Source organism: Oncorhynchus clarkii, unplaced genomic scaffold (assembly GCF_045791955.1).
Source record: "Oncorhynchus clarkii lewisi isolate Uvic-CL-2024 unplaced genomic scaffold, UVic_Ocla_1.0 unplaced_contig_4953_pilon_pilon, whole genome shotgun sequence".
Lineage (NCBI taxonomy): Eukaryota > Metazoa > Chordata > Actinopteri > Salmoniformes > Salmonidae > Oncorhynchus > Oncorhynchus clarkii.
Window position 1 is genome coordinate 53935 of NW_027258563.1, and position 12967 is coordinate 66901.

The 12967-nt window shown below is 41.4% G+C and overlaps 1 protein-coding gene across 2 annotated transcripts in view; it reads right to left on the bottom strand.

Moving 5' to 3' along the window:
- LOC139397350 (interleukin-10 receptor subunit beta-like) overlaps positions 1 to 6442 on the bottom strand; it is a gene marked incomplete at its 5' end in the record, with an annotated part of 28947 nt that extends 22505 nt beyond the window's left edge. For both annotated transcript variants that reach the window (XR_011630899.1, XM_071144105.1), the window contains 2 exon segments: positions 5777 to 5931; positions 6270 to 6442. Coding sequence is in view for 1 of the 2 variants with exons in the window: in XM_071144105.1 (XP_071000206.1) it covers positions 5777 to 5931; positions 6270 to 6442 (328 nt within the window).
- Positions 6443 to 12967: the final 6525 nt, after the last annotated feature.

A 12967-nucleotide genomic window follows, 5' to 3' on the forward strand; every position in this document is an offset into this window, starting at 1 on the left:
CTGATAAGAAACTAAACACTAAGTTGGCGAATGTATTGGGCAACCTGCCCTTTTATCACAGCTGATAACAAACTAAACACTAAGTTGGCGAATGTATTGGGCAACCTGCCCTTTTATCACAGCTGATAAGAAACGAAACACTATGTTGGCGAATGTATTGGGCAACCTGCCCCTTTATCACAGCTGATAAGAAACGAAACACTAAGTTGGCGAATGTATTGGGCAACCTGCCCTTTTATCACAGCTGATAAGAAACTAAACACTAAGTTGGCGAATGTATTGGGCAACCTGCCCTTTTATCACAGCTGATAAGAAACTAAACACTAAGTTGGCGAATGTATTGGGCAACCTGCCCTTTTATCACAGCTGATAAGAAACTAAACACTAAGTTGGCAAATGTATTGGGCAACCTGCCCTTTTATCACAGCTGATAACAAACTAAACACTAAGTTGGCGAATGTATTGGGCAACCTGCCCTTTTATCACAGCTGATAAGAAACGAAACACTAAGTTGGCGAATGTATTGGGCAACCTGCCCTTTTATCACAGCTGATAAGAAACGAAACACTAAGTTGGCGAATGTATTGGGGAACCTGCCCTTTTATCACAGCTGATAAGAAACAAAACACTAAGTTGGCGAATGTATTGGGCAACCTGCCCTTTTATCACAGCTGATAAGAAACTAAACACTAAGTTGGCGAATGTATTGGGCAACCTGCCCTTTTATCACAGCTGATAAGAAACTAAACACTAAGTTGGCGAATGTATTGGGCAACCTGCCCTTTTATCACAGCTGATAAGAAATGAAACACTAAGTTGGCGAATGTATTGGGCAACCTGCCCTTTTATCACAGCTGATAAGAAACTAAACACTAAGTTGGCGAATGTATTGGGCAACCTGCCCTTTTATCACAGCTGATAAGAAACGAAACACTAAGTTGGCGAATGTATTGGGCAACCTGCCCTTTTATCACAGCTGATAAGAAACGAAACACTAAGTTGGCGAATGTATTGGGCAACCTGCCCTTTTATCACAGCTGATAAGAAACTAAACACTAAGTTGGCGAATGTATTGGGCAACCTGCCCTTTTATCACAGCTGATAAGAAACTAAACACTAAGTTGGCGAATGTATTGGGCAACCTGCCCTTTTATCACAGCTGATAAGAAATGAAACACTAAGTTGGCGAATGTATTGGGCAACCTGCCCTTTTATCACAGCTGATAAGAAACTAAACACTAAGTTGGCGAATGTATTGGGCAACCTGCCCTTTTATCACAGCTGATAACAAACTAAACACTAAGTTGGCGAATGTATTGGGCAACCTGCCCTTTTATCACAGCTGATAAGAAACGAAACACTATGTTGGCGAATGTATTGGGCAACCTGCCCCTTTATCACAGCTGATAAGAAACGAAACACTAAGTTGGCGAATGTATTGGGCAACCTGCCCTTTTATCACAGCTGATAAGAAACTAAACACTAAGTTGGCGAATGTATTGGGCAACCTGCCCTTTTATCACAGCTGATAAGAAACTAAACACTAAGTTGGCGAATGTATTGGGCAACCTGCCCTTTTATCACAGCTGATAAGAAACAAAACACTAAGTTGGCGAATGTATTGGGCAACCTGCCCTTTTATCACAGCTGATAAGAAACGAAACACTAAGTTGGCGAATGTATTGGGCAACCTGCCCTTTTATCACAGCTGATAACAAACGAAACACTAAGTTGGCGAATGTATTGGGCAACCTGCCCTTTTATCACAGCTGATAAGAAACTAAACACTAAGTTGGCAAATGTATTGGGCAACCTGCCCTTTTATCACAGCTGATAACAAACTAAACACTAAGTTGGCGAATGTATTGGGCAACCTGCCCTTTTATCACAGCTGATAAGAAACGAAACACTAAGTTGGCGAATGTATTGGGCAACCTGCCCTTTTATCACAGCTGATAAGAAACGAAACACTAAGTTGGCGAATGTATTGGGCAACCTGCCCTTTTATCACAGCTGATAAGAAACAAAACACTAAGTTGGCGAATGTATTGGGCAACCTGCCCTTTTATCACAGGTGATAAGAAACTAAACACTAAGTTGGCGAATGTATTGGGCAACCTGCCCTGCCCTTTTATCACAGCTGATAAGAAACTAAACACTAAGTTGGCGAATGTATTGGGCAACCTGCCCTTTTATCACAGCTGATAAGAAATGAAACACTAAGTTGGCGAATGTATTGGGCAACCTGCCCTTTTATCACAGCTGATAACAAACTAAACACTAAGTTGGCGAATGTATTGGGCAACCTGCCCTTTTATCACAGCTGATAAGAAACGAAACACTATGTTGGCGAATGTATTGGGCAACCTGCCCCTTTATCACAGCTGATAAGAAACGAAACACTAAGTTGGCGAATGTATTGGGCAACCTGCCCTTTTATCACAGCTGATAAGAAACTAAACACTAAGTTGGCGAATGTATTGGGCAACCTGCCCTTTTATCACAGCTGATAAGAAACGAAACACTAAGTTGGCGAATGTATTGGGCAACCTGCCCTTTTATCACAGCTGATAAGAAACAAAACACTAAGTTGGCGAATGTATTGGGCAACCTGCCCTTTTATCACAGCTGATAAGAAACGAAACACTAAGTTGGCGAATGTATTGGGCAACCTGCCCTTTTATCACAGCTGATAACAAACGAAACACTAAGTTGGCGAATGTATTGGGCAACCTGCCCTTTTATCACAGCTGATAACAAACGAAACACTAAGTTGGCGAATGTATTGGGCAACCTGCCCTTTTATCACAGCTGATAAGAAACGAAACACTAAGTTGGCGAATGTATTGGGCAACCTGCCCTTTTATCACAGCTGATAAGAAACAAAACACTAAGTTGGCGAATGTATTGGGCAACCTGCCCTTTTATCACAGCTGATAAGAAACTAAACACTAAGTTGGCGAATGTATTGGGCAACCTGCCCTTTTATCACAGCTGATAAGAAACGAAACACTAAGTTGGCGAATGTATTGGGCAACCTGCCCTTTTATCACAGCTGATAAGAAACGAAACACTAAGTTGGCGAATGTATTGGGCAACCTGCCCTTTTATCACAGCTGATAACAAACGAAACACTAAGTTGGCGAATGTATTGGGCAACCTGCCCTTTTATCACAGCTGATAACAAACGAAACACTAAGTTGGCGAATGTATTGGGCAACCTGCCCTTTTATCACAGCTGATAAGAAACGAAACACTAAGTTGGCGAATGTATTGGGCAACCTGCCCTTTTATCACAGCTGATAAGAAACTAAACACTAAGTTGGCGAATGTATTGGGCAACCTGCCCTTTTATCACAGCTGATAAGAAACTAAACACTAAGTTGGCGAATGTATTGGGCAACCTGCCCTTTTATCACAGCTGATAAGAAACGAAACACTAAGTTGGCGAATGTATTGGGCAACCTGCCCTTTTATCACAGCTGATAACAAACGAAACACTAAGTTGGCGAATGTATTGGGCAACCTGCCCTTTTATCACAGCTGATAAGAAACGAAACACTAAGTTGGCGAATGTATTGGGCAACCTGCCCTTTTATCACAGCTGATAAGAAACGAAACACTAAGTTGGCGAATGTATTGGGCAACCTGCCCTTTTATCACAGCTGATAAGAAACGAAACACTAAGTTGGCGAATGTATTGGGCAACCTGCCCTTTTATCACAGCTGATAACAAACGAAACACTAAGTTGGCGAATGTATTGGGCAACCTGCCCTTTTATCACAGCTGATAAGAAACGAAACACTAAGTTGGCGAATGTATTGGGCAACCTGCCCTTTTATCACAGCTGATAAGAAACGAAACACTAAGTTGGCGAATGTATTGGGCAACCTGCCCTTTTATCACAGCTGATAAGAAACGAAACACTAAGTTGGCGAATGTATTGGGCAACCTGCCCTTTTATCACAGCTGATAAGAAACTAAACACTAAGTTGGCGAATGTATTGGGCAACCTGCCCTTTTATCACAGCTGATAAGAAACGAAACACTAAGTTGGCGAATGTATTGGGCAACCTGCCCTTTTATCACAGCTGATAAGAAACTAAACACTAAGTTGGCGAATGTATTGGGCAACCTGCCCTTTTATCACAGCTGATAAGAAACTAAACACTAAGTTGGCGAATGTATTGGGCAACCTGCCCTTTTATCACAGCTGATAAGAAACTAAACACTAAGTTGGCGAATGTATTGGGCAACCTGCCCTTTTATCACAAGCATGGAAAACAAGCATTCATTGTTACACCTTTTTTTCTAATTAACAGACCACAATTACTGCCATGTGGCTGTTACAGTGAATTACAATACTCGTTAAAGTGTAATTACACACACTGTAATAAGAACCACTAATAAGGATCACTGTAATAAGGACCACTGTAATAAGGACCACTGTAATAAGGACCACTAATAAGGACCACTGTAATAAGGACCACTAATAAGGACCACTGTAATAAGGACCACTAATAAGGACCACTGTAATAAGGACCACTGTAATAAGGACCACTAATAAGGACCACTGTAATAAGGACCACTGTAATAAGGACCACTGTAATAAGGACCACTGTAATAAGGACCACTAATAAGGCCCACTGTAATAAAGACCACTAATAAGGACCACTGTAATAAGGACCACTGTAATAAGGACCACTGTAATAAGGACCACTAATAAGGACCACTGTAATAAGGACCACTAATAAGGACCACTAATAAGGACCACTGTAATAAGGACCACTAATAAGGACCACTGTAATAAGGACCACTAATAAGGACCACTGTAATAAGGACCACTAATAAGGACCACTGTAATAAGGACCACTGTAATAAGGACCACTAATAAGGACCACTGTAATAAGGACCACTAATAAGGACCACTGTAATAAGGACCACTGTAATAAGGACCACTAATAAGGACCACTGTAATAAGGACCACTAATAAGGACCACTAATAAGGACCACTGTAATAAGGACCACTAATAAGGACCACTGTAATAAGGACCACTGATAAGGACCACTGTAATAAGGACCACTAATAAGGACCACTGTAATAAGGACCACTAATAAGGACCCCCATTTAAAATGAAAAGCGTTAGCCAAACTTTATACGTCCAAACTCAAATATACTTCCCAAAAATAAACACGATTGCTGTGGTATAATATTATTTTTGATTGCCGATTTTCTGCATTTATCAGAGTGCCATCCGGTAGTCTGATTTCAGATGTATCCATGTTAAAAGAGGATTATTAGGGAAATCGTTCCTTCTTGCAAAGCATGTAAACGTTTTAATATCAAACTATTATATTAATCTATCTACAATAATCCCATTATATATTAATCTATCTACAATAATCCCATTATATATTCAACTATCTACAATAATCCCATTATATATTAATCTATCTACAATAATCCCATTATATATTAATCTATCTACAATAATCCCATTATTGTGTGCATGTAACCGTACTCAATGTGTCACCAGATGATCACCCCTACGGTTATCAAGTTCACCATTGGCAGATGGAAAGTAGTTTATGTGCTCAGACCCTAAACCTGCATCTCATACTCCTTATTGGCTACTGTCAATATGACATCAGATGTGAAAGGTCAGGCAAACTGCTTTACTTTGTTTCACCATTCCTCAGATCCCCTGGTTGTAGGCAGTGGACATTACACTCCAAATGTATAATCCCAGATGGAAAGTAAAATGGCCACCATACCTTCTTCTCCTGGCCCTCCTTCCAGTAGGCGACGTTAAAGGTTGCATGATTGTAGATCTCTTTAAACTCAGAGATCCTGAGCACTGGGTCTTCGATGCTCACTTCAATGTTCGCACCACTGGAGACTAGAGTCACACTGGGAGGGCCTAAAGTGGCTGTGGAGAGAGACAGAGAGACATGGGGAAGAAAGTGACCTAAAGGAAGTGGCGACCTCTCAGGGGTAAAGAAATGACATGGCACCTGCTAGCAGATCACCATAGTCCATTAAAGAGCAAAAGCTGTCAGGCTCCAGTCTGTAATGATAACACTCTGCTTTGCCCTGACCTCTGGTTTAACAGTACCTGTTATTACAAATTTCATACCCATCTCTAGTGCACTGCAAAAAAAATAAAAAATACTATGAAATGCCCATGTATGTCTTAGGTATAGGTTATGAATGTGTTATGAAATCCTTATGTAGATTGAAGTTACAGATGGGTAACTAGGAACTCACTGTGTTCATCCATGACAAACTCCTTAGTCTCCACCCAGTGAGATGTCTCTCCCTCTCGTTCTGCCCTCACTTGGAAAGTGTACACTCCAAATTTGTTTAGATGTCTGGTGAAGTCACAGCATAGGGCAGTTGTGTCCAAACATACAACCTGGTAGCTGTTCCTGATGCTCTTCCTGTGTTCAAAACAAGACACCCCTGTATTGTTATTGCGGTAGACGGCAGGGTAGCCTAGTGGTTAGAGCGTTGGACTAGTGACCAGCAGGCAGCCTAGTGGTTAGAGCGTTGGACTAGTGACCAGCAGGTAGCCTAGTGGTTAGAGCGTTGGACTTGTAACCAGCAGGTAGCCTAGTGGTTAGAGCGTTGGGCCAGTTACCAGCAGGTAGCCTAGTGGTTAGAGCGTTGGACTAGTAACCAGCAGGTAGCCTAGTGGTTAGAGCGTTGGACTAGTAACCAGCAGGTAGCCTAGTGGTTAGAGCGTTGGGCCAGTAACCAGCAGGTAGCCTAGTGGTTAGAGCGTTGGACTAGTAACCAGCAGGCAGCTTAGTGGTTAGAGCGTTGGACTAGTAACCAGCAGGTAGCCTAGTGGTTAGAGCGTTGGACTAGTAACCAGCAGGTAGCCTAGTGGTTAGAGTGTTGGACTAGTAACCAGCAGGTAGCCTAGTGGTTAGAGCGTTGGACTAGTAACCAGCAGGTAGCCTAGTGGTTAGAGCGTTGGACTAGTAACCAGCAGGCAGCCTAGTGGTTAGAGCGTTGGACTAGTAACCAGCAGGCAGCCTAGTGGTTAGAGCGTTGGACTAGTAACCAGCAGGCAGCCTAGTGGTTAGAGCGTTGGACTAGTGACCAGCAGGCAGCCTAGTGGTTAGAGCGTTGGACTAGTAACCAGCAGGCAGCCTAGTGGTTAGAGCGTTGGACTAGTAACCAGCAGGCAGCTTAGTGGTTAGAGCGTTGGACTAGTAACCAGCAGGCAGCCTAGTGGTTAGAGCGTTGGACTAGTAACCAGCAGGCAGCCTAGTGGTTAGAGCGTTGGACTAGTAACCAGCAGGCAGCCTAGTGGTTAGAGCGTTGGACTAGTGACCAGCAGGCAGCCTAGTGGTTAGAGCGTTGGACTAGTAACCAGCAGGTAGCCTAGTGGTTAGAGCGTTGGACTAGTAACCAGCAGGCAGCTTAGTGGTTAGAGCGTTGGACTAGTAACCAGCAGGCAGCCTAGTGGTTAGAGCGTTGGACTAGTAACCAGCAGGCAGCCTAGTGGTTAGAGCGTTGGACTAGTAACCAGCAGGCAGCCTAGTGGTTAGAGCGTTGGACTAGTGACCAGCAGGCAGCCTAGTGGTTAGAGCGTTGGACTAGTAACCAGCAGGTAGCCTAGTGGTTAGAGCGTTGGACTAGTAACCAGCAGGTAGCCTAGTGGTTAGAGCGTTGGACTAGTAACCAGCAGGCAGCCTAGTGGTTAGAGCGTTGGACTAGTAACCAGCAGGCAGCCTAGTGGTTAGAGCGTTGGACTAGTAACCAGCAGGCAGCCTAGTGGTTAGAGCGTTGGACTAGTAACCAGCAGGTAGCCTAGTGGTTAGAGTGTTGGACTAGTAACTAGCAGGCAGCCTAGTGGTTAGAGCGTTGGACTAGTAACCAGCAGGCAGCCTAGTGGTTAGAGCGTTGGACTAGTAACCAGCAGGCAGCTTAGTGGTTAGAGCGTTGGACTAGTAACCAGCAGGCAGCCTAGTGGTTAGAGCGTTGGACTAGTAACCAGCAGGAAGCCTAGTGGTTAGAGCGTTGGACTAGTAACCAGCAGGCAGCCTAGTGGTTAGAGCGTTGGACTAGTGACCAGCAGGCAGCCTAGTGGTTAGAGCGTTGGACTAGTAACCAGCAGGCAGCCTAGTGGTTAGAGCGTTGGACTAGTAACCAGCAGGCAGCTTAGTGGTTAGAGCGTTGGACTAGTAACCAGCAGGTAGCCTAGTGGTTAGAGCGTTGGACTAGTAACTAGCAGGTAGCCTAGTGGTTAGAGCGTTGGACTAGTAACCAGCAGGTAGCCTAGTGGTTAGAGCGTTGGACTAGTAACCAGCAGGTAGCCTAGTGGTTAGAGCGTTGGACTAGTAACCGAAAGGTTGCAAGAACGAATCCCGAGATGACAAGGTACAAATCTGTCGTTCTGCCCCTGAACAGGCAGTTAACCCACTGTTCCTAGGCCGTCATTGAAAATAAGAATTTGTTCTTAACTGACTTGCCTAGTAAAATAAAAGGTAAAAAAATAAATAAAAAATACTTGTTACCAGTGTTTGTACGCTGTTTGTTTGTTCAGTGTATGTACGCTGTTTGTTTGTTCAGTGTATGTACGCTGTTTGTTTGTTCAGTGTATGTACGCTGTTTGTTTGTTCAGTGTATGTACGCTGTTTGTATGTTCAGTGTATGTACGCTGTTTGTTTGTTCAGTGTATGTACGCTGTTTGTTTGTTCAGTGTATGTACGCTGTTTGTTTGTTCAGTGTATGTACGCTGTTTGTTTTGTTCAGTGTATGTACGCTGTTTGTTTGTTCAGTGTATGTACGCTGTTTGTTTGTTCAGTGTATGTACGCTGTTTGTTTGTTCAGTGTATGTACGCTGTTTGTTTTGTTCAGTGTATGTACGCTGTTTGTTTGTTCAGTGTATGTACGCTGTTTGTTTGTTCAGTGTATGTACGCTGTTTGTTTGTTCAGTGTATGTACGCTGTTTGTTTGTTCAGTGTATGTACGCTGTTTGTTTGTTCAGTGTATGTACGCTGTTTGTTTTGTTCAGTGTATGTACGCTGTTTGTTTGTTCAGTGTATGTACGCTGTTTGTTTGTTCAGTGTATGTACGCTGTTTGTTTGTTCAGTGTATGTACGCTGTTTGTTTTGTTCAGTGTATGTACGCTGTTTGTTTGTTCAGTGTATGTACGCTGTTTGTTTGTTCAGTGTATGTACGCTGTTTGTTTGTTCAGTGTATGTACGCTGTTTGTATGTTCAGTGTATGTACGCTGTTTGTTTTGTTCAGTGTATGTACGCTGTTTGTTTTGTTCAGTGTATGTACGCTGTTTGTTTTGTTCAGTGTATGTACGCTGTTTGTTTTGTTCAGTGTATGTACGCTGTTTGTTTGTTCAGTGTATGTACGCTGTTTGTTTTGTTCAGTGTATGTACGCTGTTTGTTTTGTTCAGTGTATGTACGCTGTTTGTTTTGTTCAGTGTATGTACGCTGTTTGTTTGTTCAGTGTATGTACGCTGTTTGTATGTTCAGTGTATGTACGCTGTTTGTATGTTCAGTGTATGTACGCTGTTTGTATGTTCAGTGTATGTACGCTGTTTGTATGTTCAGTGTATGTACGCTGTTTGTTTGTTCAGTGTATGTACGCTGTTTGTTTTGTTCAGTGTATGTACGCTGTTTGTTTGTTCAGTGTATGTACGCTGTTTGTTTGTTCAGTGTATGTACGCTGTTTGTTTGTTCAGTGTATGTACGCTGTTTGTTTGTTCAGTGTATGTACGCTGTTTGTTTGTTCAGTGTATGTACGCTGTTTGTTTGTTCAGTGTATGTACGCTGTTTGTATGTTCAGTGTATGTACGCTGTTTGTTTTGTTCAGTGTATGTACGCTGTTTGTTTGTTCAGTGTATGTACGCTGTTTGTATGTTCAGTGTATGTACGCTGTTTGTTTGTTCAGTGTATGTACGCTGTTTGTTTGTTCAGTGTATGTACGCTGTTTGTTTGTTCAGTGTATGTACGCTGTTTGTTTGTTCAGTGTATGTACGCTGTTTGTTTGTTCAGTGTATGTACGCTGTTTGTTTGTTCAGTGTATGTACGCTGTTTGTTTGTTCAGTGTATGTACGCTGTTTGTATGTTCAGTGTATGTACGCTGTTTGTTTGTTCAGTGTATGTACGCTGTTTGTTTGTTCAGTGTATGTACGCTGTTTATTTGTTCAGTGTATGTACGCTGTTTGTTTGTTCAGTGTATGTACGCTGTTTGTATGTTCAGTGTATGTACGCTGTTTGTTTGTTCAGTGTATGTACGCTGTTTGTTTGTTCAGTGTATGTACGCTGTTTGTTTGTTCAGTGTATGTACGCTGTTTGTTTTTACACTGTTTGTTTGTTCAGTGTATGTACGCTGTTTGTTTGTTCAGTGTATGTACGCTGTTTGTTTTTACACTGTTTGTTTGTTCAGTGTATGTACGCTGTTTGTTTTTACACTGTTTGTTTGTTCAGTGTATGTACGCTGTTTGTTTGTTCAGTGTATGTACGCTGTTTGTTTGTTCAGTGTATGTACGCTGTTTGTTTGTTCAGTGTATGTACGCTGTTTGTTTTTACACTGTTTGTTTGTTCAGTGTATGTACGCTGTTTGTTTTTACACTGTTTGTTTGTTCAGTGTATGTACGCTGTTTGTATGTTCAGTGTATGTACGCTGTTTGTTTGTTCAGTGTATGTACGCTGTTTGTTTGTTCAGTGTATGTACGCTGTTTGTTTGTTCAGTGTATGTACGCTGTTTGTTTTTACACTGTTTGTTTGTTCAGTGTATGTACGCTGTTTGTTTGTTCAGTGTATGTACGCTGTTTGTTTTTACACTGTTTGTTTGTTCAGTGTATGTACGCTGTTTGTTTTTACACTGTTTGTTTGTTCAGTGTATGTACGCTGTTTGTTTGTTCAGTGTATGTACGCTGTTTGTTTGTTCAGTGTATGTACGCTGTTTGTATGTTCAGTGTATGTACGCTGTTTGTATGTTCAGTGTATGTACGCTGTTTGTATGTTCAGTGTATGTACGCTGTTTGTTTGTTCAGTGTATGTACGCTGTTTGTTTGTTCAGTGTATGTACGCTGTTTGTTTGTTCAGTGTATGTACGCTGTTTGTTTGTTCAGTGTATGTACGCTGTTTGTTTGTTCAGTGTTTGTACGCTGTTTGTATGTTCAGTGTATGTACGCTGTTTGTATGTTCAGTGTATGTACGCTGTTTGTTTGTTCAGTGTATGTACGCTGTTTGTTTGTTCAGTGTATGTACGCTGTTTATTTGTTCAGTGTATGTACGCTGTTTGTTTGTTCAGTGTATGTACGCTGTTTGTATGTTCAGTGTATGTACGCTGTTTGTTTGTTCAGTGTATGTACGCTGTTTGTTTGTTCAGTGTATGTACGCTGTTTGTTTGTTCAGTGTATGTACGCTGTTTGTTTTTACACTGTTTGTTTGTTCAGTGTATGTACGCTGTTTGTTTGTTCAGTGTATGTACGCTGTTTGTTTTTACACTGTTTGTTTGTTCAGTGTATGTACGCTGTTTGTTTTTACACTGTTTGTTTGTTCAGTGTATGTACGCTGTTTGTTTGTTCAGTGTATGTACGCTGTTTGTTTGTTCAGTGTATGTACGCTGTTTGTTTGTTCAGTGTATGTACGCTGTTTGTTTTTACACTGTTTGTTTGTTCAGTGTATGTACGCTGTTTGTTTTTACACTGTTTGTTTGTTCAGTGTATGTACGCTGTTTGTATGTTCAGTGTATGTACGCTGTTTGTTTGTTCAGTGTATGTACGCTGTTTGTTTGTTCAGTGTATGTACGCTGTTTGTTTGTTCAGTGTATGTACGCTGTTTGTTTTTACACTGTTTGTTTGTTCAGTGTATGTACGTTGTTTGTTTGTTCAGTGTATGTACGCTGTTTGTTTTTACACTGTTTGTTTGTTCAGTGTATGTACGCTGTTTGTTTTTACACTGTTTGTTTGTTCAGTGTATGTACGCTGTTTGTTTGTTCAGTGTATGTACGCTGTTTGTTTGTTCAGTGTATGTACGCTGTTTGTATGTTCAGTGTATGTACGCTGTTTGTATGTTCAGTGTATGTACGCTGTTTGTATGTTCAGTGTATGTACGCTGTTTGTTTGTTCAGTGTATGTACGCTGTTTGTTTGTTCAGTGTATGTACGCTGTTTGTTTGTTCAGTGTATGTACGCTGTTTGTTTGTTCAGTGTATGTACGCTGTTTGTTTGTTCAGTGTTTGTACGCTGTTTGTATGTTCAGTGTATGTACGCTGTTTGTTTGTTCAGTGTATGTACGCTGTTTGTTTGTTCAGTGTATGTACGCTGTTTGTTTGTTCAGTGTATGTACGCTGTTTGTTTGTTCAGTGTATGTACGCTGTTTGTTTGTTCAGTGTATGTACGCTGTTTGTTTGTTCAGTGTATGTACGCTGTTTGTTTGTTCAGTGTATGTACGCTGTTTGTTTGTTCAGTGTATGTACGCTGTTTGTATGTTCAGTGTATGTACGCTGTTTGTTTGTTCAGTGTATGTACGCTGTTTGTTTGTTCAGTGTATGTACGCTGTTTGTATGTTCAGTGTATGTACGCTGTTTGTATGTTCAGTGTATGTACACTGTTTGTTTGTTCAGTGTATGTACACTGTTTGTTTGTTCAGTGTATGTACGCTGTTTGTTTGTTCAGTGTATGTACACTGTTTGTTTGTACGCTGTTTGTATGTTCAGTGTATGTACGCTGTTTGTATGTTCAGTGTATGTACACTGTTTGTTTGTTCAGTGTATGTACACTGTTTGTTTGTTCAGTGTATGTACGCTGTTTGTTTGTTCAGTGTATGTACACTGTTTGTTTGTACGCTGTTTGTATGTTCAGTGTATGTACGCTGTTTGTATGTTCAGTGTATGTACACTGTTTGTTTGTTCAGTGTATGTACACTGTTTGTTTGTTCAGTGTATGTACGCTGTTTGTTTGTTCAGTGTATGTACACTGTTTG